General features: G+C 49.6%; 1 protein-coding gene across 1 annotated transcript in view; it reads right to left on the bottom strand.

Annotated features, from left to right (window-relative positions):
* The window catches only part of ZFHX3 (zinc finger homeobox 3), a 165097-nt gene that overhangs the window by 95290 nt on the left and 54546 nt on the right, over positions 1 to 15261 (bottom strand). Inside the window, exon 3 of the mRNA XM_018062220.1 lies at positions 4373 to 4604. Coding sequence (XP_017917709.1) covers positions 4373 to 4604 — 232 coding nt within the window. The remainder of the gene's footprint in view (positions 1 to 4372; positions 4605 to 15261) is intronic.

The following is a 15261-nucleotide window of genomic DNA, read 5'->3' as shown; positions in this document are numbered from 1 at the left end:
ACACCATAGGACTCACTGACGTAAGCAAGGGTGGCGCTCAACCACAAGCAGGACTGTGTCGGGGAGGGTGGGCTAGGGATTAGCATGTGGTCAGCAACCAAGACTCAGCCCTTTGGCGGAACAGGGCAGGACCTCGATGCTTTAAGGCTGGTCATGAGGGCTCTCGAGGGGCTTAGGGAGCCAGTGGTGGGTGTGAATCTCGGCCACTGCTACGAAATTCTGAAGGCAGAGGAGACTTCCACCACTTCTCCTTCTCTGCACTTCCACGTGGAACTGAGCTAACAGGTAGGGTTTGAAGAAGTGGCATTTCTGTCACCCCCCAGGCGAGAAACCACGGGACAGTCCACTCCATCAGCCTCGGTAAGAGAAGCCCCGCCGCGGCAGAAGCTGACAGGAGGCTGAGCTCTGAGGCCCTGGGCTCAGGGAAGGGGAGGATGTCATTTCCGGTAGCTTTTGTATAAATCTCTCTGGTGTGCGGACAAGACAGGAGGAAAGGAAAGGAGAGAGAACGCTGTCTTTTAACCAGGTGATGACAGAATGCCAGGAAGGAAAACCCTAGACACCACCACTGTTTACACGCGGCTTAGAGTCAGAACGCAGGGCTCCCGACAGGTGCCCAAAGGCGCCCTGAGGCCTCCTCACACCACATGGACGACCTTGCCAGTTGAGGATCAGTGCCCCAACCTTTATGTTCCAGAGGAGAGAAGTGGGAATTACAGGCACACCTCACAGATGCTGTGATAAATCAAGTACGACAACAAAGTGAGCTAACGTGATTTTTGTGGTTTCCCAGTGCGTATAAAAGTTACATTTACACTATATGGTAGTCTATTAAGGTCAGGAAAAAAAAGTATATAAACTATCTTAATAAAAATAAATGAAAAATAAATATCTTAATTAAAAAACACTTCAGTGCTTAAAAATGTTGATCATCATCTGAGCCTTCAGGGGGTCGAAATATTTTCTGCTGGTGGAGGGCTTGAAATACGGTGAGAATTACCAAAACGTGACACAGAAACACAAAGTGAGCAAATGCTGATGGAAAAATGATACCCACAGACTTGCTCCAAGCGGGGCAGCCAGGAACCTTCCATCTGTAAAAGGATGATGCAGGGTCTCTGAGCATGGCAGAACAAGGGACACCTGTTTTATGAAGTCTGTATTTACAAAACCAGAAGATGATGACTTTCAGTGTCTTAATTCTACCAGGCCCGTGTTGCCCTTCTCTTGAAGACATTCTTCCAAGAAGTTTGTAAGAGCCCATTCCCGGTACAAGGGAGGAGGATATGTTTTAAGGTGAGTTTTCTTGAAGGAGTTTCTAAAACAGAACCGAGTTACTCTTCGTGTCAATACGAACATTACCTAGTAATTTATGCCTTTGTCATTAGTAAAGAGTATACACTTAGCTAGAGCGCACGGGTGGAAGGGAGGTACAGGGTGGGGAGGGAGGTGGGTGGAGAGTGCAAGCATGACTCCAGGCCGAAGACAATACAAAAGGATTCTGAAATGCAGAAAGGGAGTCTATCATCTAGATGAAAGTTGCTCAGACACTTCGGAGAGGGAGAAAAAAAACACTAAGACGCATTAAATGAGAGAAACCCAGAAGGCAGTGGTGTAAGAACGCAATTCCATAGCGACTGCATAAATAGAAGTATTACATTATAAAACAGGGGACTGTTTGTTCCAGCTCATAGACCCTGGGTGAAATGGCAGCTGTACACTATTTAGTTTGGGGCACCTCATTAATAAAAAGGGAATTCTGAGCAGAGTGAAAGAAAGAATTGAGGGGGCAAAAGGGACCAGCTTTTAGTGGAAGATTAAAACAATGACGTATGCAAAGCTGGTTTAAAAAAAAAAAAATTAAACCCTGAAATAAATAGGTCTGAGTATGTCGGTAGAGGAAGAAGAACCCCGTCAAACGACTCAACAGCAGAACAAAGAGAGTGGCAGAACAAGCAGGCCAAAACGCCCTTGTGGGGAGCGGGGGCCCCACAGCTGGATGGCTCAACGGTCCCAGTCCTGGAGCCCTGGCCTGGCTGTGGGTGCTGGGTCCCATCCCAGGACCATGGGTCAGACATGAAACACAAGCCCCAGCGGTGGAGAATGAACTTTAAACAAAAGAGGCATCCATGATACATGCAGGAAGGCACAGTCCATCTTGCAGTGACCTGGGGGTGACAAAAATCACCCTGATCCCCACTCAGGACTTTCCCAAAGCGACAATCCAGACTGACTGCTAGGAGGACTGGCCCCTCCTCTGTGATAATCCTACTCGAGCAGAGAGGAAACATTCTCAAATTCTGGTGTATCCCATCATTGGGGAATCTAGCTCCACCTATACAGAAAAAGGGGGAAGAGAAGCAGCTGGGTGATGGACACAGAAGCTGTGGGCAGAGAGGTCCAGGGGGGGCTCTGGAGCAATGCCTCCAGCAGGAAACGAAGCTGACAGAGCGATATAGCAGAGCCTTCAGAGCGGAGAAAACGTCTACCCTGGCAGAGGGTTAGCCATGAATTAATCACAGGTACCTAGAAAACCAGAGAAAACAAAAGTTGTACAAGAAGGTAAATTAAATTATAAAACTCTACGTGGCTCAGCTGTGATTAATATTTATAGAGTTAGAATAATGAAAATACTGAATATTAATACATCCCCAAATTATTATTTAATCATAATGGAAGACGGATCGGAGGGGGAGACAATGTATTGAGGGGCTGGGATTTGTGGGTACCGAGCCTGTGTGCAAGAGGGTGTGTACAGAGTGAGGGTGGGGTGGGAATGTGAGTTTGTGGATGTGGTGTGTGTAAGTAGGTATGAGTGTGTGGGCTTGCAGAATGGCATACTAGTAAAATCCTTATCTTCCAATGCAGAAAGCCAATAGGTAATGCCTAACACTTGGCCAAAAAAAAAAAAAAAAACAAAAACACCACAATTTCAAGCAACAATAGTAGAGGCATGTTAAGAAATATGGCCATGAGTAACAAAAGGAACAATTAAACGTGAAAGCCAGGGCTCTGGGGAATGGCACTGGGGAGGGCCATGCCATTTTTCACAGTAAGGTTTATATAACTCTTTGCCTTTAAAAACTGTGAAAATGTGCAATCTGATAACATTAGGATTAAAACCCCACATGGCCATGACAGCTCAATGGCTGACAGGGTGCTGCAGGCAACAGAGAGACCAAAGGGCCCGCCTGAGTCTGCAGCCTGGCCAGGTCGTGTGGCAACCTGCCATCGGAATGAGCAAAGGGGTTTGTCTGCAGGAGAAGTCGTGAACCCAGGCCTGTGAGGTGGCCCCAGTGAGAAACCCAGGGAGCTGCCCGAAGGGCACGTGCCAAAGGCAGGAGAGCATGTGCCAAACCCAGGAGAGGCTGGGAGCCAAGGGCCAGGCCTAGTTCCCGGCGATGCCAGCCTGGGGGGCAGACCAAGGACCACAAGCCAGGGAGGGGCATGGAGGATGGTCTGGAGCAGTCAAAGAACAAGACACAGACAGGGCCAGGCAAGGGTGCTTCCAGAAGGCACTGGCAGTGACCTCAGAGACCAAGAAAGAAGCCCAGCACATAGCCACTGGACTGGGTACATCCAAGGTCAAGGGTTCCTTCTCAAGCACGGTTTGATGATGAGAGGAAACAGGCTCTGATAGGCTGACATGTGAACTGGAGATGGACCAACACAGATTGTTCTTTCAAGAATCTGAAGATTCTGTTGTAGACAGACAATGGAACTCAGGATTAAGGGAGAGCTTTTGCTGTATGGTTTTTAAAGAGTCAGCTGACTGTCCTATGCTCCCAAGTGGAGAGAAAGGGATTGGGAGGCTGAAAAAAGTAAGAGAGAGGGGACAGTCTAATGTACGAGGTTCCCACGGGAGTTAAGTCACATGGGAAAGATAGGAGAAGGGACTGCAAGCCTAGAGGACAGGCGGGAAGCAGACGCGGGGCAAGGGCTGCGGCAAGGTCCCCATGCTCTCTGTGAGGGAAGGGGCAGCTCTGAGCCAGGAATAGCCGGGGCGCTCGGAACAGTCACGATGTTTTTAATAAGCACTCACTCTTCGATCACCTCTGCAATTCATTCTTACAGACCAGACTCGAGGCCACAAACTGCCCAATCTCAATTCTGAGCAAGACATACTGTAGCATTTTCTTTATGTCGATCTGAACCCACAGACTGAATCTAGAATGCACGCCAGACGCACCTGGGGAGAGGGGACAACACACGGTCTGTTGGCTTGCTCACTGGGCAGTGGCTTGTGACGCGCAAAGAAAAGTCATGCTAAGTTCCTCTAAAAAACTTTAATAGTTAAGAGGAAAGTGACAGTCCCTGCGTGTCCCCCACGCCAAGAGCACAGCGGCCACCTGCGGCCCACGAGACCACTCACCGGGGTCAGTGGAGGGGCACCTGCGGATGGTGAAGATCTGCCCCAGGTCCTCGTCCTCCTCGGGGAGGCCCTTCTGCAGCCGCTGCAGCTTGCGCAGGCTCTCGCTGCGCTGGTGCTTCATGGAGCGCACGTGCTGGATAAGGTTGAGCTTGGCCTTGGTGGAGTAGCTGCACAGGACGCAGTGGTAGTAACAGCTCTCGCCCTCCACGCCGCTCTCGCGCTGCTGCAGGTGCTGCGAGGGTAAGAGAGAGGGATGTGCCCTGGTCAGCCGCACCAAGCCCAGCCCCACCACGAGCCCGCCCACCCTGCCGGCCGCCCGACAATCCCTTTCCGGGGTGACTCGGTTTTCCCAGGAGGCCCTTCCCCCAGCAGCTTGATGAGGACAGGGAGCAAGGTGACTCTCGTTCCTGCCTCCCCCAGGTATGTCAGAGTGCTGAAAATGCTGATGGATCCAACCCTCCCAGCATAAAACTGGGCTTCCTGGCACAATAATCTGAGGTTCCTCTTTCCGCTTATCTCCAAAGTGTCTGCTCTATGTGGAACAGGGGTCGGCAAGCTATGGCCCCAGGCCAAGTGCACCCTGCTGCCTGGTTCTGCAAATAGGGTCTCGGTGGAACACAGCCACAAAATGTGTTGGTTCGTGCATCGTCGATGGATACTTTCTGAACACCGGACGGAGTTCAACAGTTGGAACAGAGATTACGTGGTCCGCAAAGCCTAAAATCTTATTATCTGGACCTTCATGGAAAAAGTGACAAGCGCCTGCTTTAGGGGGTGGCCTACAGGGTGGTCACCTTACCTGCACAGAATCTTAGGTCAGTAACGAAGTGCCAAAGCTGCTGTGTGGCTATTTCACAAGAAAGATAACTCAAGCTTTTGTATTTAGAACTAGTCTATTAGGAGAACCTGAAATTAGGTCTTCCCCTAGATTAGGAAGAAAAGAAAAATAAATTTGTCCAAACCAGTTCTCTCTCAACATCTCAAGGTCATTTGGCTTAGAGCTCAGATGGTCAAAATTACACTCTGGGTTGTGTTTGTGTGGATACAGAACTTTGATCCCAGAAAATGGAAGCCCATGAAGCAGACGCAACAGGGATAAAAGTATGGTACACAAACCAGTGGAGGCCATGGAGTTGGCAGAACCCAGGCTTCTGCATCTTGAAGAAGACTTGTATCCAAGCATAACATTCACATCCTTTGGGGTCCCTGTGAGAACACGTGGAAAGCTATGGACCCTTTTATTAAGAATTAGAGAACTGACATGCTCCTGGTATAGAAAGGCCACCTCCTTCATTTCAAATGACTCATTTTAGGGGAAGAGGGAATTTTTCTATTGGGTACACATAAAACAGGGAAAAAAAAAAATCCCAAGAAGTTTTAAGTGGTTGACTCAAGTTAACACAGCTAGTTAATGGGAGAAAGAGAACTAGAATCTGGCAGCATCCGCGCCAGTATCCTTCTGGAGGAGGAAACGGAGATCATGGATTTTATGGGCTCATGTTATCACCCGTCCTTCCGTCTTTCTCCTTGCCCCTACGCCCACCTCCAGTCCCCCGAGCCCGGCCCAAGGAACCACAATAAAGCCTTGGGGCTGCTCTGTGCTGCTCGTCTCCTTTCTGACCACACTTGTTCTATTTGACGCCCGTGCCAGGTAACCATCTCTGGTCCTGCGTGGACCTCTGTCCTGTCCTGATGATACTGTGGGACACTCAGGAAGCACAGAGGTCAATGCCCTGCACTCTGCTCAATGCTAACAAGAGTGGCCCAACTGTCCCTACTGGATGACACAGCTCTGAGGCTCATGTGTTCACATGTACACATCCTATGTTCACGGAAAAAGTGTGAACATCCCAGAAGCAGGTCTGGACCTCACTGGAAGAGGAAGTATGAATGCATCAACAGAGGGCTGAAGAAAGGGGAGCGGGGCGCAGGCCCTCGACCATGTAAGCTGGCTACACAACGTTAACTTTTGCTCTGAGGCCAGCTTGCAGGTAACACAGTGAAGGGCTTCACAGGTATCAGCAGAGAACAATCCCTTCTTTCCCAGAAATGGGTGACTTAACACACTCAAGTGCAGAGCCTTGGAGCAAAACAATAAGCCTTCCCCTGGCCCTGCCTCCAGTAAGAGCTGGCCTACAGCAATCACAGCCAGAAAGAGACCAAGTAACAAGCAAGCTCAATGCTAGCTGTCAGAGTATAACCACCAAAAACACAAAGCTACTTTTCCTGAAATAAATTTGAGCTGGTTTTTCTTGTTTGTTTGTTTGCTTTTAATGGTTTCTCTTCAGTTTGCCCCCTCTGACTTAAGTCTCCTTGTCAAGGATTGAAAGCTCCAAAGCTACATTTTTTGGAGGGTGGGACTCCGGGGAGAGAGACTGCTGGGCTGGATGGAAAGGAAAACAAAATGAGCTTGCCCACGCCGATTCTACCCAAATTCTCCATAGGGACCCCCAAAAGCCAAAAATGGAACCCGGATATTCTCAGGAGCAAGCATTAGGGTTCGGACTGAGGAACAGGGAACTCATACAGGAGCCAGGAAAGGCCACCTTGGATCACCAAGTCCCAACACATTACATTTATTAAAGTTTCAACAAAAACTGACTGAATGAAAGGTAACAGGGAAAATAACCATGGAATCCAAAGCGATAAGTCCTAGCAAGGGATTCTGGTGGTATCGTAAACTACGAAATTACAGAAAATATCACTGAAGCCTTAACCCCGAATTCCCATTACCTTCTCATGAAACAGGATTTCCTGGCAGTAAGGCTCTGAATCTTAAACATGAGATTTTAATATGGATGTGAGGGTTCTTTTCCAAAAGTCTGGGGTTTCTAGTCTCTGAGCCAGAAGAGAGGATAACACGGCCAGAAAGAGTTGGATGGGAGCTGAGATGTCAGATGTCTTTCATCCTCAGGCTCAGGGGCTCTTGGGTGACAGGGCTGTATATATCCTCAACTGAAATAAACATCACACTGGGGACTCCTGCTGGAAAAATAACTGATACAATGATGATGCCCCTAAACCACCACACTTGACTCCTGGTAGTCACTGGTAATCTCTGCTGCCACCAGGAATCCTGTTGGTCTGCTATGCGAGAACCATTTCGGAAAGAAAATGAATGGGTGCCCGATACAAATGGTAGAAACAAGAATAAAAGCAAAAAATGCGGAAAACAGAGCGAAGGCCTCTCCCTCTGAGCCCGGTGTAGCAGACATTTAGGATCCCCTCTCAGGGACTTGCACAGAAGCTTAATTCAAAATTCCAGGCTTGCTTGTGCACTCCAAGTTCACTCTCCAAGACATACACATGGAAATCCAGAATAAACTATTTCTCCATTCCTAGGAAACACCTGCTCATAAAGGTTATACCCCAACCCGAACTTCCACTCACAACTGGAGTCTCTGCACGTGAGTGCTCCTGTTCTCACCACATCTTATAAGCTCCTGCTTAGGCAGTTTTCAGGCTGTCCAACATGGAGCAAACGGGGGTCCAAAGCCAGCCACAGGGTCCTGACTTATCCGCACCATCTGGTCCCTTCCCAGGTCTTCAGTGGGTCCAGGCCCTGACCTTGGTGTCCGGGCTCCCTCTCCCTCCCAAGATGCGCTGGCCCATCCCCAGAATTCCACCCTGGGAACTTGCCTAGTAAGAAGCAGCAGGAGGGGGCAGGACTGGAGAGACTGACTTCACAGGGCCAGCCTGTCACCCCAGAAATGCTTTCCCTGCAGGAGAGAGTAGATGTTTTCATCTAGAGAAGGAGGGAGAATGATTTGTTCCTGACCCAGCTAATTAGGATACCCTCAGTTGGGATCACAATGTATTTAATTAAATTCACTGTAATATATGAAGAATCCACCGAGGCACAAAGCCCAGTGGAATACTCAGTGAAGGGGCTGCCTCCTCTCAGAGTTCCTGCTCTTCTCAGCAAGAAGGAAATTCTTCTCCCACACAGATACTGGACTCCCCCAAGCCTCTCCCCCTCCATCACAGAGCTCGCCCATCCTCAGGTAGGAGGACCCAAGTCTTGGTTTGGTTGTTTCCAATTATTTCTTTACTCTGTGCTCAAGATTCTGAACTCTATGCTCAAGATTTCTTTATGCTCACCTCTAGCGGGTCAGTTGTGCAGTCTAAAAAAGAAAACAGGGGACCTTCCTGGTGGTCCGCCAGTTAAGAATCTGCATTCCAGGGCAGGGGACATGCGGGTTCCATCCCTGGTTGGGAACGAAGATCCTACATGCCCCAGGACAACTAAGCGCGTGCACCACAACTGCTGAGTCTGCGCCTCAACTAGAGAGCCTGCATGCCCCACCTAGGGAAGAAACCCACACCCCGCAGCGAGAGGCCCACGCGCCGAAATGAAGAGAAGATCCCGCGCGCTGCCACTAAGACCTGAGGCAGCCATAAATAACTAACGCTTTTTAAAAATACAAAATAAAGAATGAGAACACAGAACAATAACTTCAACTGTGGTCAGTGTGCTGTAAGACGTGTGTGCTACATGCGGACCCAAAGGAGAATGGTCACTGAGCCCACTGGGCAGGGTTTGGTTCCATTCTAGATGTCAACACATGAAAACACACACTGTGTAAACACACCCACACACAAAGACACACAGACTACGCCCTACCCGAGGGCCTGACCCAGCAAGTAACGAAGCAGTGATGGTGGTAACCTGGCAGACAGGCCAAGAGATATGAGGAGGGCAACCTTCTGGTGTGAATTACCATCGTGAGAACACTTCCTCCAGGGGCACGGGAAAATCAGCAGATCACTCAAGAAAAACCAACCAGTGAGTAATGAAGAAGCAGGACCAACAAATCAGTCCAGGAAGGGCGACTGACTCAGCTAAAGGAAGAGCAGAAACCAAGGTCCAGTCCAGCACTCTGTCCAGCCAGCCTCTCCTACAACCTTGAATCCTGAACTGCCGAGGGCTTCCCTGATTTCCCCGGTCTTACTGTCCGGTTTTAAAAAGTGCCTGCAAGGGTTTCCCTGGCAATCCAGTGGTTGGGACTTTTAATGCAGGGGGTGCCGGTTCCATCCTTGGTCAGGGAGCTAGGACCTCACATGCCTCATGGCCAAAAATCCAGAACATAAACAATGGAAGCAATACTGTAGCAAATTCAGCACAGACTTTGAAAAATGGAACACATCAAAAAAAAAAAAATACTTTTTAAAAACAGTGCCTGCAAAACACTGGCTTATAGGAACTGCAAGTGTGCAGCTGTTCTCACTGAAAGGAAGTTCTTCACGTGGCAACAGGGTTTACTTCCTGCAAGCACAAAGAAGCACAAGGACCCACAAAAAGGAAATAGGTACCCGGTCTGACTCATAAATGGAAGCAGGGAAAGAACTCTGCAAACTCCAGCTTCTCCAAACGACCACGGTGCAGCAGATAACAGATGGCCCTCAGCACGCAGGAGCTGGACTGGCACACGCTGGGTAAGCAGCACCTGCGCTGGAAATGAGCGAGGGGGCTCCCTCGTGCTGACCAGGGACCCTGTCCTGTCCACCTGTCCAATCCTGTTGGAGCATTTATATTTTATCAACAAAATGCTGGGCTGGGTTTAGCTGGCAGGTGACACTTCTGTGCCCCTGACCTGGAGATGCAGGGAGAGGCGTGCCTGTTCCCCTTGCCGTGGAGATGCCCTTCCTTGACTTGCTTCTGGGTCTGGTTCCGGGGGAAGAACTTGGAAAAGATAAGACCTCAATACAGTAAAAGGCATCTCGGATAATGAGCCTGGCACGTGAGGGCGGGTATGAAGAGGAAATGAATAATTTAAAAAGAAAGGAAAGGAGCCGGCTGGCATTATTTGTGGGATTTCACCCCATTAGTATGTTGGGCTCGTTCACCCTGGCCAGCAACTGAGAGTCAAAGAGATGAGAAGAGGGCTCTTGTTAGAAAATAATTCATCGTGAAAATCAAAAAAATGTGTTCCTGTTACTTGTTTCCCAGGAAAACTAACCAACTTCTGTCAGAGAACATCGATTTATATAAATCTGGAGGGGCCCTGGCTCCCTCCTCCTCCCCAACAAGAGGAAACTTCTAACATCTGGTTCTTCATGCATGGAATGCAAAATATTGATCAGGTTTTGTCAAAGCCTCCCCTTTAAAGTAGAAATGGACAAAGTACACTCTGACACTCGCACACACACACTCTCACAAACGAAAACACACAGGATTCACGTAGGAGGCTTCCGTGGGGAATAATACCTGTCATGAGGAACACACAAACGGCCACCCCGGCTCACCACATTCTCCCACGGATGCGTCGCAACCGCACCCGGAGGGCAGATCAAACGGTGAAGCTCCGTGATGGGTGAGGTAAAGCGGCTCCCAGGGATCCACCCCTCCTGGGGCACGTGGGCAACCCTGGGGGTGACCTACACCTAGCGGGGAGGGCCCCACAACCCACACATGGAAGGCCTTGATGGAAGAGGCTGCTGTTCCATCAGACCTCTGGAGGAGAAAACTGTTAACCAGAGCAAGCCAGGGGCTCAGAGAGAGCGCTGCAGAAGTCTCACCAACACCTCCGGTGAGCTGGGACAGGAAGATGAAGGTCCGGAGTGAGCCCACTAATTACCCACTAAGATGGAATAAGGAAGACGTGAGGGGGGTTAATTCACCATCGTAACCCTGCACGGCAGGTACTGCTGAGGAGGCACCTCCGCACGCTTCATTTTCTCATTACAGCCTGAGGTGGGCGGTGTTTGGCTCCTGTCCTTAGAGAAACCCAAAGCTCCGAGAGGTCACGTGACTCCTCCCCTGACCCATGAGTTCCCACAGAGTGCACAAAACAGGACTGGAACCCGGGGTTGGAGGCCGGGTCCATGGCCATCCAGCAACGCTGTACTGACTGCAGGGGGCTGTCATGGGGCCCGAGACGCCCCAGACCCAGGTATTCACCTGGGACATCTAAAGAGGAAACTGTTTCAGGTGTAACTCAACCTGGAAGAGAGGTGGCCGACTTTTTAATCAGGGGTGGTGTTACCGTTCCAGATTTAATATCAGATTCTTAGGAAGGCTTCCGGAAGGTCAACCTAAATATATACGTATTTTCGGTTTCCTGTTGGCTTTTCACCCACTCAAGCCCTCGACCTTGGCACATGTTAATTTAGTCCTATTTCACTGCAGGAGCCCAGCAGACAGCGTTAAAATATAAGCTCCGACCACAATTTACAAGAGAAAGTGAAAGGAAGTAAAAAACGTTCCCTTAGATCAATCTCTGACCTATTTTCTGGTTTCTAGGCCAGACTCCTCATGCCTTGGAACAAGCCCTGACTGTTCGCTCTCGGCATCTGAGTTCCAAGGCTGGAGTTCAGGCTTTCCAACCCTGGATCTCTTGGCTCGCAAGAATGACATCTCCTCATTCAAAAGTCTCAGGAAGATGAATGGTCCTTAGAGAGAAGCACAATACATTTTAGAAGTAAAATAAGCATGAATCTGCAGCCACTGAGAGGGCGCATCAGACTCGGCTTTGAGTCTTTTCTAGAAGAAATCCAAATGTGGGCTCTTGTGGAATGCTGGTACTAACAGATTTCGTTTCCCTCTGTTGGGAAAACTCCAGAGAGGGGCGTGGCATACCCACACAGAGACGAACCTTCTCAGGGTATGCAGGCATCTTTCCTAAAGGAGGGGGCCCATCAGAGCACAGGGTCTCAAGCAAGATAAGGGCTCATTTCCAGATGGTCAAAGGAGCATGTACATAAGCTGGGAAGCCAAGGGAAATACATGGTGAGGAAAAGAGTAGGTCCCCCGGCTAACATCAACCTGACCATTCTCCAGGAACGAGCCCAGGCTCCTCGAGTCCAAAGGTCACCCCTCCGTTAAGACAGGGCATGGGGAACAGTGACTTTCTTCATTCGTGAAGATGCGCTTCCTCCCTGGAGCTACTCTTCAGCTCCCACAGGTTTAAGTCCCCACATGAAACAAAGGCCACCGTATTCGTGCTACTCAAGCTGGTCCCCGTTCAACTCCAGGTCACACTCTTGCCGTAACAGTGGTTTACGAAGCACTCTGGATTAAGGCAGGCCGGGGAAAACCCTCCCTCTGTGCTACTCTGGGCAAGACATACACATGGGTTGGGCCTCAGTTTCCTCATCTGCAATATAGGGATCCCCTCACAGTACCAGTGGGAGAGGTCAGTGGGATAATTCATACAAAGGTGCTTAACACGGCACCTGCTGTACGTTTGCCTTCATAATTAATAAGGTTATTATTATTACTATCATTACTTTCCGAGCTGGCTAGGCTTTGGGGATAAGGGCTGGGAATGAATGTCACTGAATTCACCTATCTGCCATTTCCCTCCTCACGCCAGTCTGTCCTGCCCCTCCCTGGGAACCGCCACCCCACACCCCCAGTCCCAGAGCAGGACTGCTCGTTGACAGTAAAGAAATTTCGATGTGCAGAAATGATGAAACAGAGGGGAAACTGTACTTGCATGGGACTGACTTCTTCCTTACAACAGGCCCCTAATTCTTATTTTAGGTCATTTGCCCAAAGTCACACAGCTGGTGCGGCAGAGTCAGGACCCTCACCCCAGGCCCAGGCCCTTGCTCCAGAACCACATCTGTTTACTGGATCTCTCTGTCTGTCGGCACCCAAATAGTGAAAAATCAGAAACCTTGTTCTTTAGCACATCTGCCAACACCCCAGGTGAGGACCAGGGAAGGAGAACTGAGCTGAAACAGACACATCCCTGGTTTCCCAAATCCACGCTGAAGGATTTGCTTATTTGTATCTCCAATCCCATGACAGTCAACACAGCAGAAAGAAAAAAAAAAAAAGAAGAAGAAGAAGAAATACTTGTCTGGTGGTCAAAACAGGTGCGTTACTTCATCTGTGAAACACAGACGTTTATACTTGCCCTGTCTTCCTCGGAGGCAATTTGGAAACCACGTGAGCAAACAAATGTGAAAAAGATTCAGAAGACGGGAAAGACTGCCCAAACGTCTGGCACGGGCGTCATCTTTCTACCCCGAGCCTGGATGTTGCTTCCTCACCTGGCTGGCAGGCGCACACCACGGGCTCAGCAGTTAAAGATACAGACACGTTCCAGCTCTGCGGCCCTCTGGCTTGAGCATGCCTCAGAAGCACCCCGGGGTGGGAGGTGGGGGTGTCCCGACGCAGAGCGTCGGGACCCACCCTGAGGGTTTCTAATTCACCAGGTCCGGGTTCGGGGTAGGGAGGGGGAATTCCTGACCGCCTCCCTGGTGCTGGTGGCCTGGGGTCACACTCTTGAGAACAGCTGCTTGGGACAGCGACCGCCACGGAGGAGAGACCCAAGTCGGAGCCCCTGAAGGTATTTCCTCGTAAGAAGGAAAACTGCCCAGGCCTAAAATCTCCGCATCACCCACCCTTTCCCAAAGAGCATTTCAGACGCTAGCAAACTGCCCTCGATAAATCACGCAGTGCCAGCACTCAAGAATTCACCTCTTTAATGAAAAAGGCCCACGGAAGCAGCTGCCTGCTACCGGCCCGCTCCAGATACTTTATAAAAGTCGGAATTGGCTCCATTCATCTTCCTCTCCCCTTTCACACCTGCAGTCTTAAATTTCCTGGGGCTGGGGCTGAAAGCGTGACTCCTGATGGTGAGGCATGAGGCATCACTTTTTCCTCATGAGCTTGGCACCCCGCTGAGCACACCTGTCCAGATGTCTTGTTGGAACCCAGCCTGCTGGAGAGTTTCCACCAAATATGAGAAAAATAAAATGGTCTTTAAAATTCCTCCCGTGCTCTTGAACTTTGCAGCTGCCGCTGCTGGGAGTCTGAGTGTGGTGCTCCAACCTGGAGGCACCTCTCGAGCCCCCAGCATCTGTTGACCAACACTCTCATCACCCGCCTTATGAGAGGGGTCGGGGCCACCAGCGTGAGACGGGCAGGGGGGCAGTGAGCACGTGCAGGGCTTTCTTCCTCATAAGTGGGGTCGGGGGGGGTGCTTCCTTTTTTTATTTCATTTTTTTCCCCTCGAATCAGAAAATGGGAAAATGACTGCATGGAAGAGAAAAATTCCCTTGAAACAAAAGCCTTCCGTGTCGCTCCTTTTGGGTGCTAAGACGTTTCACCCTTTCTCCCTAAATTCCGTGGATTTTGTTTATGGCTGAGAAGTTACCCTTGTGGGAAGGAAACAAGGGACTGAGAGAGTGGAAAGAGAGAAGTGCTTCTTTGAGGAAGCGGAGTCAAGAGACCAGGAGACAGCTGGCAAGAGGGGGAACATACTTTTGTGAAAGATGACATGGTGTGTTTCTCTGCCCTGCCTTTGGGTCCCCCCCATAAATAACCCAGACAAACACCCTGCGCACTAGGTTTTGCTCTCCTTCCCCAGCTTTTTAAGTCTCATTAAACGCCGATATTGTTCGGCCTCAAGATGGAGAGCTCAGCATGGATTTTACTGAACGTTAAATCAACCAGCAAGCGTAGCCAGCAAACTCTGTGGCACTTTAACTTTAAATAATGCAATAATTATTGAATTTCCTTTTTATAACTGAAGTGCTGGAATGTAAACAATGGAGCTGTAATTGCAGGAAGGGGGATCAATAGAGGCAATCGTTTTCAGCCATGTTAATTGTAAATACAATTGCTCCAAGATGTCAGACTTGTTCTTCTTGCTCCCAGAATCATCCTAACGGATGACAGAGTCCAACTTTCCCATTACAGCTGTTCGTTTCTTTAAGAGGTTCTCAATCAGGTCTGATCAATCTGTCAAGATAATGCATGGAGTAAGTAAGACTCTTCCAAACACAGGCTCCCAATCAATAGCCTGGACCAGCTTAATGAGGTGGGGCTAAGGCCCAGAGGGAGGCAACGGCCCCCAGCTTGCGCCTAGGTTTGGCAGGCTGGCTTCCTCGCCTGGCCTTGGTAAACAGATCAGCCCTTAATGAGGACATTAGTT

Source organism: Capra hircus, chromosome 18 (assembly GCF_001704415.2).
Source record: "Capra hircus breed San Clemente chromosome 18, ASM170441v1, whole genome shotgun sequence".
NCBI classification, from domain to species: Eukaryota; Metazoa; Chordata; class Mammalia; order Artiodactyla; family Bovidae; genus Capra; species Capra hircus.
The sequence above is the reverse complement of the archived record's forward strand: the minus strand, read 5'-3'. Positions and strand labels throughout refer to the sequence as shown.